Source organism: Belonocnema kinseyi, chromosome 6, assembly GCF_010883055.1.
Source record: "Belonocnema kinseyi isolate 2016_QV_RU_SX_M_011 chromosome 6, B_treatae_v1, whole genome shotgun sequence".
Taxonomy (NCBI): Eukaryota; Metazoa; Arthropoda; class Insecta; order Hymenoptera; family Cynipidae; genus Belonocnema; species Belonocnema kinseyi.
Genome location: NC_046662.1, coordinates 92,897,700 through 92,914,120, shown reverse-complemented (window position 1 = coordinate 92,914,120; position 16,421 = coordinate 92,897,700). Strand labels below are relative to the sequence as shown.

The following is a 16,421-nucleotide window of genomic DNA, read 5'->3' as shown; positions in this document are numbered from 1 at the left end:
TGAGGTCGGATTCGGATTCAGCGCAGCAAAAACCTTCGGGTATACTAGGTCTGGTCTCTGGTTCCGGAACTTTGTCAAATTTTGTCGGCCTGTGTTATCAAATCACAATAAAAAAAACATTTGTAAATAATATTCAGCCTATAAATAATATTCAATAAGCCTGAGAATCAAGTGAGGGTCAAATGGAAAATCCGCTATGTACACACCAGAAATATCCATCAAAAACACATCAGAAATAGAGAATGTAAAAGAATAATATCATGAAACCTCACAGTTAAATATAAATAATCATACTAGGATAACACTTTTTTAATTTATCGAAATCAGTTTTTAAATTAATAGATAACTCTTTTTGTTTCTTTTTTTTTAAGAATATTTATGAAGATTTTAATATATTTCCTTTCAAGAAGTTACATTTTGCGTTTCCTTTTTTCTTTCGATGTGTTGATGATACTTTATTATATATTCCTCTAGAAAACTTGCAGCCGGTTATCGATGCTTTTAACAGTTTTCATCCTAAATTTCTATTTACCTATGAAATAGTAAAAAAATAATAAAATCAGTTTTTTAGACATAGAAGTAATTAGAGGTCAGGATGGTAATATTATTACCAATTGTTATAGGAAAAGTACATGTTCAGGTCGAATTTTGAATTTCTTATCTGCTCATCATTATCAAAACAACGTTTAAGTAATCAAAAGCTTAGTTGACAGAGCTCTAGGTTTGTATCATGTTTCATTTCACAAAAGGTGTGAATATTGTTAGGAATATCCTTTATCTAAATCATTACCTACAAACGGTAATTTAGAATATATTACAACTAGAATTCAACAAATCGAAAACTAACAAAGTAATATTTTTCTCCAGATAATCAGAAAGAATTGAAGGAATGTAGTTATTTTAAATTTTTGTTTTTCCATTTTTTGGTCAAATTTCGAAAACTTGTAACTTTTTGAAAATATCCATCAGATAGGTTGGGCCAGAGTGGCAGACTTCTGAATAATATTAGGATGGAGGAACACAAAAGTGATGTTCGTTAGGGATGCTGTTACAAGAGTGTTGTTGCCAGGCATACAAAGGAATTTGTTGACGTTGACCATGAATTTGACCTCGAGTTGGACTTGGATAATCTTAAAATTTTAAATAGTGAAAGTAATGAGAAAAAGAGAGAATTAATGTAAATGATTGATCATTAAAAACAAGAAGAGTTATCGAGTAATTTAAAAACTAATTTGGATAAATTAAACTGGAGTTATGCTAGTATGATTAATTTTATTTAACAGTGAGATTTTATGAATTTGCAATTTGACCCTCACTTGATTTTCAGGTATCAAAGGGAGAGCATCGTTGTTTCGTTGCTGTTCTTACCTGCTCAAATTTGTCTAAACTTGATAAGGGAGCTGTATGAGTACCGAAACATTGGTGAATATTTACAAATATTTTTTTATTGTGATTTGATAATAAAAAAAGAGAAGGAAGGGGACTTTTTTGGTTGCCTTCTTATTTTTCTTTCCTCTTTTTTATTTTTGTCCAACATTTCTTTTCTTTTTTAGGAAAATTGCGCTTTAAAAGCCTCTTGTTTCAAATCACAATAAGAAAAGTTTACGGCGGTTGTCCAAATTTGAACATTGAATTCTTGGTTTTATTTTCAGGAATTGTAAAGATAGTTTTAGTATTGCTATTTTTCGCGCAAAGCATTACTTAGTGATAGACTATGCTTTTACGACATTTGGTTCTTACTTTTTGGATAAATAATGTTACTAGCATCTAGTAAAAACTTTTGGGGGCCAAAACACCTTCCAAACAAAAGGAAACATTCTCTTCAGTTCAACCTGCAGCGTTTCTTAAAAAATAAACATTAGTTTGATAACTTCGTGGGAGACTCTGGAGGCCTTCATTGAAGGCTGGGAAGAATTCTTGATACGGAAAATTAAATGAAAAACCCAAATACTTTAAATCCGCTCTTCTTGGTGACTATTGATCAAAATAAAAACCTTTTCCCTGATAAACTAGACCGAACTCTCGTTTTCAGTCCATTGTCGAGGGTTGCCTTCAAATAACTTTGTACTGTACTCGGGGGATCGAAGCGTAAACATTCAGGGTTGCTTGAACCATTTCCAATAGCAATGCATAATATTACGAAATACAGGTATACTCGACTGAGTACACGCCCACAGCTTATTTCCATTACGCTGCTAGTGCTTTTCAGTTCTGTGAAGGCCGAAAACGGGGTGACTGAGAACGATAGTTTGATGCGCTATGAAATAAATTATTTTTAAAAATGTCGAATAAGCTAGGCATAAAAAAACTGTCGTGTCACCTGAGTACACGCAGCGACCCAAGGACGACCGCCTTCTGAATTTTCACCTTTGGCACCTCCGAGAGCACCGATGTTGAGGACAACATTGTATATACGGATGTTAAAAGGCAAACAAATTCTATTCCCTCGTGCATCTCCCATCACAATTTTCAAATCGAAACGATTTTTCAACATTCGCTAACCCTTTTCATTCATGAAACCATTACAACTACAGCTTTTAATTACAATTACAGCTTGGACTGATTCTTCATTGAAGCTTCAAAGCTTCTTTGTGAAATCTGCGAGCACACTTCTTTCAAACGAAACGAAGAATTTTCAAACAAATAATTTTGTTCCATGTTAAATCTCGTGCTTTCAGATCAACAATTTTCTTTTAAATTTAAAAATAATTTTTCGTCATAATTATAAAAATAAAAATAAATTATTAAAGGAAGAGAGCACATGTATAAGAGGTATTTTAATATAGGTGATGAAAGGAAGAATCGCAAGAAAATAAAACAAAGAAGAACTTTCTGCGTAATAGACTAAAAAGAACGAAATTTCTTCTTTTTTAAATTGATAACCGAAATATCAACACAGTAAATCTTATTTCTAATGTACATCTGCATGCCAAAATCTTCATTTTGAGTCATCTTTGAAGACAATAAGGCTCAAATAAAATATTCCAGAATAGTGGCAAAAAAACTCATTTTTCTAATTAGATACTTAGTTAGTAAACCTCCGCTTGCGCAATTCCCGAAAAGACTATCTAAAACTATCCAGCATTTTTGTCGAAAAAGCTAAATTGCTTCATTTATTTTTTATTTTTCAATTTTTGATTGCAAAAAAACATCAGTCTTAATAGAACATTTTATTTTTGAAACACACGTGCATGCCAAATCCTTAAATTTGAACTATCTTCGAAGAAAATCGGAAAATATTTAGAGTGTGATAAGCCCTGTACAAAAAGGGTGCTCTTTGTTACTATATAACATATATAGTTAAAATTTTATCATACGTACAACCACGGGATTTCACCGGAAGTGAGTGACATTCCAGAAAATGGCACCCGCTCCAGATAAAATCGTGGGAACGTTTTAACTGTAACCACGATTTCCGTTTCGATCCGGCATACGTATGGTCCATCCTTAGGACAAAGAGCGATCCGAGGACGACCACCTTCTGCATTTTCCCCACAAGTATCCCGTTATTTCGTTGAAACGTAGATATGCTTTTCGGGTTATGAACCAGTCAAAGCTTGGTACCTGCACAAGCACCGGTAATCAGGACAACTTACTTAACAGAATATTCTAGCTAAAACCGTTACAAATCCCTTATAAGATATACTTCATACTTATCTTTCTTTTCATTCTCTTTAACTGTAATGTTCTTGTATATGTACTAACATTTCACTTGTTTAATTATTCAATCGTATTTTTAGAAAACAAAAATGAAATATATAAAAAATAAAATTGTTTAAGCGTTTCCGAGTATGCTAATAAATAATATTAGTACGTAAAAATATTTAAATCTGTCAAAAATTTGGTGAGATAAAATATTTCTCTTGCATTTTGTAGGTAAATTATATACTTAAATAAATACGCATTATTTAAATAGATATAAAATTATTTAAACAATATAAAATTAGTTAACAGTTGACTAGGTATTCTTAAATTGCCAAATAATGATTATTCATGCATATAAGAATTTTCCAAAAGCATTGACAAATTAATGAAATACGGAATTATTTATAACATATCATCTGATTTCAATAAAAGCCATGTTAAATCAATGGAAAATGTTGCGCTCTTTACGCGATCCCTAAATATTAGTCGATTTTGCTGAAATGTTAGCATAATTTTTTTTGACATTCACCCAAACTGGGGGGGGGGGTGAGAATAGAGAAATTAAACGGTATCAAGTCTAAATAATACTACTGGGAACTACAAATTTCATCTACTCATTTTCCTGCATAAAATCAAAAAGCATACATACTTTTTTCACATTCATAAATATTTAAACTTATTTCAAAAAGCATTCGTTATATAATGTTATTATTAAATTGTTAATGCTCTTTCAATTTTGCAATGAAGCAAAAATTGTAAATATGCAACTACCCCATTCTGTAATTAATTACTAAAGGTAAGGCAGGGAAAATTGAAAAGGTAAGTAAGTCAATAAATATATAATTTATTAAATGCAATGATGAAATGGTGTAACAATGGAGACTGGGTGACCGGAAATCGCGCGACTTCCGCAGGCCACCAACTAGGTAATTTAGCGTCCCACCCAAGTCCCCGGATCGGAAATATAGATAAAATATTTTCGTTATTTACAATATTAGTTGAACGTTAGTCAATAAATAATAAATAGTAGTATAGTCATCGATTTAAGTTTCGTACTTTATATAATAATAATTAATATTACGTTTGTGATAATAAAAATATTACAAGAGATGGAGCCTGTATCATTATTCGTTACTCTAACATAGCGCTTAAATGTGACTCTCTCTCTTCGCATCGAAATTCGCCAGCGGCTTTTGAACTCTCGCTTTCAAGGACGTCGATGATTGTTAGTTTAATTATTTTTCTAATTTTTTGTCTTTGTTTGTAAATCTTTAAAATCTAACGTGTTGCGATTTCATCTTATCGCACGAATTTCAAAACGAAGAAACGTCGATCTAAAGTGTCGAAATGGTCACCGAAAAAGTTTTTGCCCTCTTTACAAAATATTATCCTCACAAAATATTTATCAAGTATAAAAATCCCTCTTAATTTGCAAAAGCTCTAGAAACAATTTTTCTAGCAACTCTAGAGAATAAGAAATCTATTTTTATTTATGTTTCGTCTTTCCTAAAGTAATTAAAACAAGCTTGGAAGAGGGAAGCTTTTCCGTCGGGTCGCCTGAAGTAGACGTGATTAAGTAGATCAGTGACTTAAAGAGACTAGAAAATACCGTGCGAAAACTGACGGAATTTCAGATTCATCGACCCAAGACGTTTGAAAAAGCTTTATGAATAGAGAAAATCCTTAAATTTAAATTATCTTGTGATCATCTCCTTTTGATTTCTTTACCTTCGAAAATTCAGCGATATCAGATTCAAAAATATTCAGTCACTCTGGAAGATCGAGTCAAAGTGTAAATTAGATTACATAGTCAAAATTAATTAACAAGTAAAATTTTTCAATTATTAAACAAATGTGGAATGCATTTGCACACCTAGTCGCCTAGAAAGCAGTGTTAGAAATCAAAGAACAAAATTCGTTTTAAGTACTAAAGAAGAACCCGAAATCGCTGCATTGGACACATGTTACAAAAATTGAATCGTGAACTCGGGACGATTTCGACACTCAGTAATAAATCTTCTTGAATATGGACGTTGGAGACTCGAATCTATCTTGGATTATGGATTTCGGACTCGAAGAAGTAAATGTAATTTTTCTACTTCTACAATATTGTTCTCGTTCTGCGTCTAAAAAGTAGTTGAAAATTGGCGCGACACATCTTTAACGTAGTAATCATCACCGGCCTCGGATTCGTCATCCGATGTATCGTTTTTTTTTTTTTTTTTTTTTCTTTTAAATCGAGTAGTAATAAAGTATTTTCTTCGTTATAATTAATCGTTTAATTAATTAAAGTGGCAGCAGTTAGGCCATGCGGCTCCTATTATCTAGTCGTCTTTGACTCTTGGCTTTCTTATGTAGATTTAAAAATGTCTTTACTCGTTAGATTTATGGTTGAGAATAATTTGCTTTTTTTGTTTTGTTTAAAGTGATTTTAAAGAGTAATGTACCTCGAAGCGCCTACCCTAGCGATTTTATTACGTAATAGTAGAAGTGGGTTCCCTATCTCTCGCCTCTCATTTATATTCTTGCCTCGCAAAATCACTTTATCCATGCGTAATTGCTTGATACTATCTCCTCTGAAAAATACTACGCAGTACCTCTTTCCTAGTTAATAAAAGTCTCTTTGAGATCTTTTCAAATTTTCCTAAAAAATTGTTTACTGAAATCTAGGAGATTTAGATACTCTCACAGATAATAAAATAAAGCTGGGCTGAAGTCTCTGATACTGAAATTTCTTCTTGCGAAGTACAGTTTACGCTGCGCGCTTTCATGATTAGACGATATTAATTTGTTCTTGGTTTGTATAGTTAATAAGAAATGTAAAATTCGCAATTTGATTGATAGTGAGCACGTGACACGCGCTCGACAAACTGTACTCTAAGAAAAATCGTCCACCTCCGCCCTGTTCACTCTACTCTTCCCTGAAACCACTATATTTTCTTCAGCATTTCTTTAATTACGCAATAAGCAAAAATATTAATATAATAATAGTTTTATGTATAATAATTATGCTTACTCGCCTCCTTTAAATATCAATATAGGATCGTCATTAATTAATTAATTAACAATGATTGAGAAAGTGTGTTTTTTGCATTTACCTTCATTTTCATCCTTTCTTTTTATAACTAATAATTCTTTAAGCTTAGTGGCATGAAAATGCTCGTTGGAATTGACTCGTGTACAATATTACATCCCTCTCGCTTGCAACCCTCCACTCCCTTCAAATTGTTACCTCGCTGTAAGCGATAATCGAGAATCTCCTTTTCCAAAAATGCAAACACTAAAAAAACCTTATTCGTTATCAGGGTGTCGACTATATTACACATTTCTTCATTTGAAAAAGACAAAGTTTAATGATTAGAATTTACAGTAGACAACTTATTTTTAATTTTATTTTGAAGCATTGATGTAAAAAAATTTCGGACTAAAATAGCATCCCATTTATTTACCTGATAACGACACCCTGGTTACTAAAAATACCTAGTCAAGAATAATATTCGCTAACGTACAAACAATTGCAAGAAAATTATTATACACAATTTTTGGTTCGCTTGAATAAATATCTAGATGCTGATTATATACATAATATTTTAATAGTTACAAAAAACAAAGTCCAAAAACACTAACGCGAACCCTAGCCAATTAAATAAATTCTTCACTCGAAAATTGGCCAAATTCAAACTTTTGTAATAATAAAACATTTCGAATCAACCATCGAATATTTGTTCAACGAAGAAAAGACTGAACAATACAATAACTTGGAAAAGCATTCGTTCATCGATTACCCTTGAGAGGAAATTTTGATAAAATTTACCAACATATGAACGTAATCTTGCCCTGTATTATCAGCGTCGAAACTTCGGAAATACTTTCTTGGATCACTATGGATTTATCACAATATATATATATATAATATATATATTTTTTCTTAACCAACAGGAGCGCGGGATACTCGCCTGTTCCCCTTATGCATTCTGTGCATTTACTAGCCTAAAGAGCCTTCAAAAATCCCCTACTGGAGAGAAACTGGTAGATAATCGATAACAATGCAATCGCCTAATTTATAGTCCTACGTACCTCCTAAGAAATTGATTATACCGTGACTTCAAGCACAGCCCGTGAGTCAAGGGGCCCCACTGAAAGAACTCTCTTTACCCATTTTTATTATTGTTAGTGTTATTTATTCTCCTAAAATTCTGCTAGACTAAAAAGAAAAATCCACCACACTCTTCAGTCCTTTAAGCGATTCTCTCACATGTGTGTGTGTTTTTTTAATCAAATATCGACGCACGAATCTTTATCTTCCTTAGCATTAAAAAATGCAAATACGATCACTTTCATCGATTTTCCCACTAACCATGATCCCAGAAAAAAGTCTTGTTGCTGTAAACAATTTTTAGGATTTTAAATTTAAAAGTGAGTGGCTAGTGAAAACCTGGAAAAATCCTTACACTTTTCGATACGTACGTATTAAAAGAACCTCTCGGGAAGTGTACATCTAAAATTACCTATTTTTGATATACTATATAGATTTATTTCTAATGCACTCGAATTTCTTTAAATCCTTTGAATTGTACGGAATTTAGTGAATTCTTGTGAATTCATCGAATTCGTCGAAACTTCCTGAATTCATTGAATGAATTCCATGAATTCTTAAAATTCCGTAAGTTCGTGGAATTCAAAAATAACTCTAAATAATATAATAACCAAAAAGTATTAATTACAACACCAGAGTATTTATTTTAGACGAACAACGCCAGAGTGGTCATTCTAGACATAAACCACGAGATAAGCTCTTTTAACCTGGAGATATCGGACTGTTTGTTAAGTAAATAATATAAAAACGTGCAAAATTCAAGAATTGATCAAATCGTTAAAATTTGGAAACTGAAGTTGTAGAAAAAGCAGGGTGGCCGTTTTAATCAAAGAAAAAAGTTCCCGATCATTTCCCGGTTTTTGCCGATTCGCAAACGTTTTTCAAGGTCAATGAAATTCAAACATTCTCTAAAGCTAACAATTTTTAAATTTGAAGTAATAAAAACTAAGGTGCAAATGAAAGCACTCAAAGCGGAAATCTTGAATTTTAAACTTTTAAAATTAAAGTTTAAAACTTTTTCAATTCAATCATTTTGTATTAAAATACTCAAAAATTTACATGTATAAAATGGAAGCTGCTAACACTTTTCAGCTGAATAATTTTGAGATAAATGCAGTTAAACTTCCAAATTAAAAATTTGTAACTTTTATAAATTGTAAAGTCCAAAGATTCTGATTCAGTTCAAAAAATATAAATCCACGTTATCACTTTCAATGCTCTAAATTGATGAATCAATCAATGAATTAAAAAATCTCCAACATTATATCATTTAAATCAATTTTAGGCTAGAAACATTAAAAATTTAAACATTACATTTTTTTATAAACTGAACACTTTATAAATTAAAGGATACATCACTTTCATTCCAAATAGTTTCAAAATCCTTAAAATGCTTCGAAATTTTATTTAAAAATCTTAAAATATCTACATTTTGTTTCACATTTTTTCAAATTTTCAATTTTTTTGGAGATTTTTTTTGTATTTCTAAACATGCTTTAAAATGTTTCGAATTTTTCCTACAATTTTTTTTTAGTTTAGCCACATTAAAAACATTTCCTTAAAATGTTCCAAATTCATTTTTGATAATTTTGTAAATCTTTTTGTATATTCACTTAAAAATTAACTTTTCCGAATAAAAAATTATTATCTGCCAAAATCTATATTTTGTTTGAATTTTAGGCCATGTGCTATTTACACCGAAATTTGCGTACGAATAGCCAGACGAGACGTAGACACTTGGTTTAAATTATTTCAATTCATTTCAAAAATTTTAATTAATTTTGAATTTTTTCAAAATTTCTAAATATCTTTTCGACTTACTCGAATTTTTCCTGAGAAAAATAGTGTGTGCAATTGTTAATTATATACCAAAATAGAACAGTTAAAATTGTAACGTTCGAAGTCTAGTTTTTAATATTTAATTATAATTACTGGTTTAAAATGAACAGGCAGATATATCTAAATATTAAGCAATTGTTATTTTTCTTAATTGAAAACATTCAAATTGAATCGTTTAAAGATATAATATTTTATATTGAAATAATATCTGAAAGTAAATAAAAGCTTTTAATTCTGAATATATTATTTTGAAGTTATTTTAAACTTGAAAATAGCATATAAAGTTTTAACATTCCAATTGAAACAGTTTAATTTTTAACGTTAGAATCTGGAAATTCTACGATTGAGAACTAATTTAAAATCGTCTTGTGAAATTAATTATTATTTACTTTTTACATCTTAAAGCACAGTTCAATTTTAAACATTATTATTCATTTATATTCACAGTTTATCAACTAAAAATTTTGTCTATCCATAATCTTCGATTTCAAAAGCTTCTAATTTTTAGGCAATTTAACATTCTTTGAATTAAACTATATGCTTAAAAATTACAATCTAAAATGGAAATTTTTTTTAAGCGGAAGATTTTCAAAATACGCATTCTAAACTGAATGATTTCATAATTGAAAAAATAAACATTTAACGAGTTATTTCAAAAACGGTAAAAATCACAGCTGGACATATTTTTTCTAAAAATTTGTAAAAAACTCATAAAATACCCGGTCATTTCCCAGTTTCCCGGTCCAGCGGCCACCCTGAAAAAGGTAGTTCTGAGTATCCTAAATTGAAAAATTTGACTATAGTTGTAAAGACTTGAATTTTTGTTAAGTCTAAACTTTGCGAAGTAAGAAATATTAAATTAGGTTTAAAAAATCATATCTAAATTTTATGAAGTAATAATTACGTTGATGTTTTAAAGATTATCGATTCTTTTCCAAGTTTAGTGGCCACTCTCAAAAAAATTAAATTTTTACCAGCAAAGGGAAAGGTTCCCTTGGATATTAATCGAAACGATCGATCACTTCCTACTTATGAAGGGCTACATATGCATTAAGAAATTCGACCAGGTTTCCGCAAATTTTAAAATAATGTGCAAAAGCCCCGGCTACTTTATTCAGTCCAAAAATACTTTTTTGAGCTTTTTTCAGGACGAGATTCATCGTTTTCATTAAAACTGGTACAGACTATCGCGCAACTACTCATACGAATTAGCTTAAAAGCTGTTGCCATGATGCAAAGTTTGTAACCAAAGAATTGGTTGGAGAATAGACTACTTCAATTTTATATTGTGAGTCGAAAATTGAATGCGACGAGAAATGAGATTTTTGGAGGGTTTTAGTTTCTAGACCTGTTCTCTTTTTGGCAATTTTGCAACATCTGGAAACTGATTATCCAGCTTTTCTAGCTTCAAGTACAGTCACCACGAATTTAGTGTCGCGCTCTATTTCTATAAAGAGCGTTGCAAAACAGATTTATGCACGTAATATAGCACCATTGGAAGTGTATACAAATTTTATGACTCTAGATTTATTTATTCTACAAGATCAGCCCCAATTGAATCTACAAACGAAAAATGACGGGTCTTTACATGTCGTGTTTGCACTTATAGAACACTTTAAGAAAGCGTAATTTTTTCGGCATCTCCATTACAGGTTGTTAAAACGCTAAGAACATCAGCGTTTCAATTTAAAAAAAAGGAATAAATTAAAAAAGTTAAATTTAAAACTTCAACGAAAGCATTTATAAATACAAATATAAACGAAAATGGGTATTTTTGAATAAAAACTTAACATAAGAATTATAAATAAAAAAATATAAAAGGTTGCCGTAGGAACAACAAGCGTCCGGCAGAAGGTACATATGTATCGCATAACGAGCGCCTGTCTTATGTGACAGACTACCTAAAAAATACTGCGAGCAACGCATCGTACAAATTAATAAATACTACCAAGTAAGGTATTCTCCCTCGAATACTGAACACTGAATTAAGTTCACTTGTCGTGAAAAAAGCAAAAAGTATCGACTAAGTACCTGAGCCTGTATGTAATTTCTCAAATCCACTCTCCCGATTTTTCGGTTTGCGTAAAGAATTGCGAATGAAAGCGAGATGAAAGCCACAAGAAACTCGTGGCTTCTGTACAGCGAAACTTAGAACCTTTTGTTCCAATACATCATGTTAGAATCGTTCCTAAACTTTTCACAACGCATCCTAAAAATTGATGCAAAAGATCCGAAAATGTCTTCGGAAATATTCGGAAGAACGCGTTTCCAGAATTGAGGGAATTATTGGAAACACTGTATTAAGTTAAGAAGTGCTAGAAACTTCGCTTATGAAGCTTAGACGACGTGGATAAAAATTTGAGACTTTAGAGTTGAAACTGATAGCAATAGTATAAATGCGTCATGAAATAAGTAGCATGAGATGTACCATTTTGTTTGAAATGGCAAAGTGGTATCTGTTTGAGTCTGTGTTTCCAGTACTTCCGTTTAATGTCCGAAAATTTTTCTTCACATCACTAGCAGAGCCTACATAGGTCGGCATCGGTCCTGTCGAAATTCTTTGCTGTCTGTCTGACATTCGCTGTTGACTACGTGACATCTGTGTTGGCAGCTACTAGGCTGGCCCCTGGGCTAGATGAGGGCGAGTTTTGGGGGGCAGCAGCCCCCCGTGAAGTGGGCACTGGCTGCCTCCCGTTCCCGTTTGCGGCGGCCCTGGCGTTCTGCAGTCTGAAAACAATTATTTCCATTGTTCATTTCAGACTCTAATTTAAAATCGGGAAGCTTTTCAGAAAATGAATAGTATGAAAATTCATTATGGAGTATTTAATTACTTTTCCATGGTTTTTATAGTCCAAGCGGTACATTTAAATGTTGCCCTCAATGTGTGTAGTGATCAGGCGATTTTAAATTCCCGGGGTTTCCACGGTCTTCTCGCGATCAATTTAAAAATGTATTTTTGGAAATCGTCCCAAACGAATGGATAGAAATGAAATTTTAACATAATACCATACATATGCCGAAATTGAAGTCATATACAAAAAAATTATATATTTCCCCGTGCCAAGCTTATTCTCAGTCACGGGCCTATGTGGTAAACATTAATCGAAATTACATCGAAACTTCAAATTGTATGATATCCCCTGTTTATAGATAATTGGTCTAGTTCTTGTAATATTAGTAGGGTCGTTGCAAAAAATATCATTTTTTTAAATTTTAACTTAAAACACAAAAATAGATCAAAATTTTTATTACGAGGAAAAGAATTTTTGTGAAGTCTTTATAGTTTATTTCATTCTAGACTCTGTAAATTCTTAAATTTCCATATACATTAAATGTTTAGTAGAAGCGCGGCGCCAAAAATCTCAACTTTTTCGATTTTTTAAATTTGAGATTCGGAAGATAGTCAATACAGCCATTACAGTCAACCTTCGCTTTTCTTCACTGATTGATAGAAACGATTCAACAACTCAAGGTCATTGTAATATTAAATTGTTACTAATTAATTTTTCAATTTCAAGAGTAGGTAATTTATTATTGCAAAATTTAAATATTTAAAATCATACAAGGACCCTTTTTTATTACAGTCGCATTTTTTTCTTTATAACAAATTGAAATCTATGAAAATTCTCTTTAAAAAATGGGCCACGATGAAGCTATTTTGTAATTTTTTTAGAAAATATGACAAATGTAGTACAAATTTCAATATTTCCTTGAGATTTAAATAAAATCTAACATAAAATAACATTTTTCGTTTTCATTGGCCACCAAAATATCATCAACATTGTAAAAAAATTTGCTTGCATAATGCAACATATTTAAAGTTGAGTAAAAAATATTGAAAAAAAATTATTATAAAATATATTATATAAGTAATCGTGAGGTTTCGCATAATTTATTTAAAATATGTATTTATTTGATTTTTATGATTATTTTGCAATATCTTCTTAAATAGTTGACAAAATTCCTTCACCTTACCTTCTTTTATATAGAATTCCGACAGTTTTCAAATCGACAAAGATAAAGAAAAGTTAGCCATTACATAATTAACACATAAATTTTAAAAATCATCGTAAACTTTTGTGGTATTAAACGATCCATGAAATAATCAGACTTCCGTCTCTTTAATTCTTAACTATACAATAAAAAAGTCGATTTTTTAATTACTTCAAAATATACAGAATTAAACAAAAAATTTTCACTATTTTTTTCAAACAAAAATGTTCCAAAAATTGTTGGCAGCCGACTTAAAAAGTTTTCTAATTCCAATAGGAAATTTTACGCCAAGTTTCGAGCTTTCTAACAATTAAAACTTAATTTTCGATATAATTAGTGTACTGCTTCGACTATTTTAGTTCACAGTGCTTTCATTTCAAAATCAATATCAATCATTCAAATAAGTTTAGAAGCCACAATTCTTAAACGATTTAGAATAACCAAATATATACATTTGTCATTTAATCCCAAAGAGATCTCTCGACGCGAATTTTTTAGTTGCTTGCTTATTGTGTTTTTCCATGAATAAAATGTGAAAGAAGGAGAAATCTTAAAAATTTAATTTCTTATCCTTCTTTAAACAACCGAAATAAACTCGAAATCAATCCAAATCATTGTATGAGCACACAATGCATAACATTATTTAATTAGATGTTTTTACACAAATTTATTAACATAAAAATTTCTAGCTTTGTTTTTAATATAGAGTAGACTCTACGAAACTTCTCGTTTTCGGGGCAATCAGGGAAGCGAACAGGAAGTGTCAGACAGTGTCTCCAAAACCTGGGATTTTTCGCCCCCACCAATTCTTGTCTAATGATGATCTAGTAGCTACTAAGCAAATTGATTCTGTTTTTGAAATCCCGAATTAGCCTCATTTGCTGTAACATGTAAATATACATAGGACAAAAGATTTTTTCAAGAAATTTTTTTATAAGCAAATTTCTCAATTTTTAACTTTAGAAACGAACTTAAGCTAAAACAATGAGTATTCAACCAAAAATCCCTTACGAAAAAGAAGTATTGGTAAGCAGTGAATCAAGTACTTTTCCGAAAAAAAGAATTAGATTTCCAATACTTCTTCGCTAAATAAATTTACGCACAAGAAGACGAATATTCTTCCAAAGATACGAATTCTCAACAAAATACATGAATTTTGAATCACATAGGTGAATTTTCAACCAAAAAAAAACGTTTCAATCAAAAGTTGAATAGTTACATTTTCAGTTAAAAAATAATTATTAATTCCCAAAAAAACAAAGTTTCAACAAAATAGTTCAATTTTCAACGAAGCAAATTAATTTTGAAGTAAAAAAGATTAATTTTAAACCGAAAATGAAACCGTTCAATTTTCATTTAAAAAATTAATTTGTAATAAAAATAACAATGCAATCTGCAACAAAATACTGAAATCTTCTACCAAAGAAACAAATTTACGAATAAGGAGATGAATATTCTTCCAAAATGACGAATTCTCAACAAAATACATGAATTTTGAACCACATAGGTTAATTTTCAACTAATAAAGATCAAGTTTCAATGAAAAATTGAATAGTTACATTTTCAGTTAAAAAATGATTATTACTAAAAAAAACAAAGTTTCAACAAAATAGTTTAATTTTCAAAGAAACAAATTCATTTTGAGGTTAAAAAATGTGAATTTTTAACCAAAAGGGAACAGTTCAATTTTCAGTTCAAAAGATTAATTTCTAATAAAAAAAACAATGGAATCTGCAACAAAATAGTGAAATTTTCTACCAAATAAATAAATTTACGAACAAGAAGACGAATATTCTTCCAAAAAGACGAATTCTCAACCAAATACATGAATTTTGAACCAAATAGTTGGATTTTCAACTAGAAAAGATAAAGTTTCAATGAAAAATTGATTAGTTATATTTTCAGTTAAAAAATAATTATTATCCAAAAAAAAAGTTTAAAAAAAATATTTAGATTTCAAAGCAAAAAATTGAATTTGCAAACAAATAATATAATTTCTAAACCAATACTTTTCTACCGAAAACAAAAAATCAATATTTTACAACAACAAAAAACGATTTTGTATAAAAATAGATAAATTTTCAACGAAAACCAATTACATTATCAGTTTAAAAAATAAGATTACAACACACATTTTTATTAGCAAAATAGTTTAATTTCTAACAAAATACATGAATATTCAACCATATAGAAAAAATAGGAAAATAGAATGTTTAATCTTTACTGAAACAGATGCATTTTCAAGTGAAAATAATAATTTAATACTAAAAAAAACATAAAGTTTTGACTGAAAACGGTCACTTTTCAAGGGCGACGGTTGAATCTCGCGCTTCGCGTTCGATAATAGGTTACCTCGCGCTTCGCGCTCGGATATTGATTGTTTGCATTTGGAATGCTTGAAAGGCTTTGAGGTACACGTTCTCATCGTGACACTCGCGCTGCGCGCTCGATTTCCGACAAACATTTGTAAACAGGTTTTGTAGGATTTTTTTCCTGTAACTTTCATCGTTTTTCCACACATTTTTTTATTTTACTTTTTGCAACGTTATTTTTCACGAATAAAACAAAAAGTACGCATCCTATCAAGAAGCGATTCTTAACGAAATTGTAAATCTTTTTTGGGATAACCATTTTTGTTAATTCATCTTTTTTGTATCCTACATAGTTTGTCCACAAAATGGAATTTTTTGTTTTCCATTATTTTTTGTGCAATAAAAATTTGAATTTTCGATTTTTGAAGAAAATCCAAAAATTGGTTATGATCATCTTGTAGGGATTTCAAAAAGAAATGTTTTTCTTCCCTTGACTTTTTTTCATATCGTGCGTTTTTCGGCTTCAAATTTTGATT

The 16,421-nt window shown here is 30.4% G+C and overlaps 1 protein-coding gene across 6 annotated transcripts in view; it reads right to left on the bottom strand.

Moving 5' to 3' along the window:
• Nucleotides 1-11,096: 11,096 nt before the first annotated feature.
• Nucleotides 11,097-16,421, bottom strand: part of LOC117174373 (calmodulin-binding transcription activator 2) — a 175,491-nt gene continuing 170,166 nt past the window's right edge. For all 6 annotated transcript variants that reach the window (XM_033363440.1, XM_033363438.1, XM_033363437.1 and 3 more), the window contains one exon: nucleotides 11,097-12,307. In XM_033363440.1, the coding sequence (XP_033219331.1) occupies nucleotides 12,169-12,307 (139 nt within the window). In that variant the 3' untranslated portion in view covers nucleotides 11,097-12,168. The remainder of the gene's footprint in view (nucleotides 12,308-16,421) is intronic.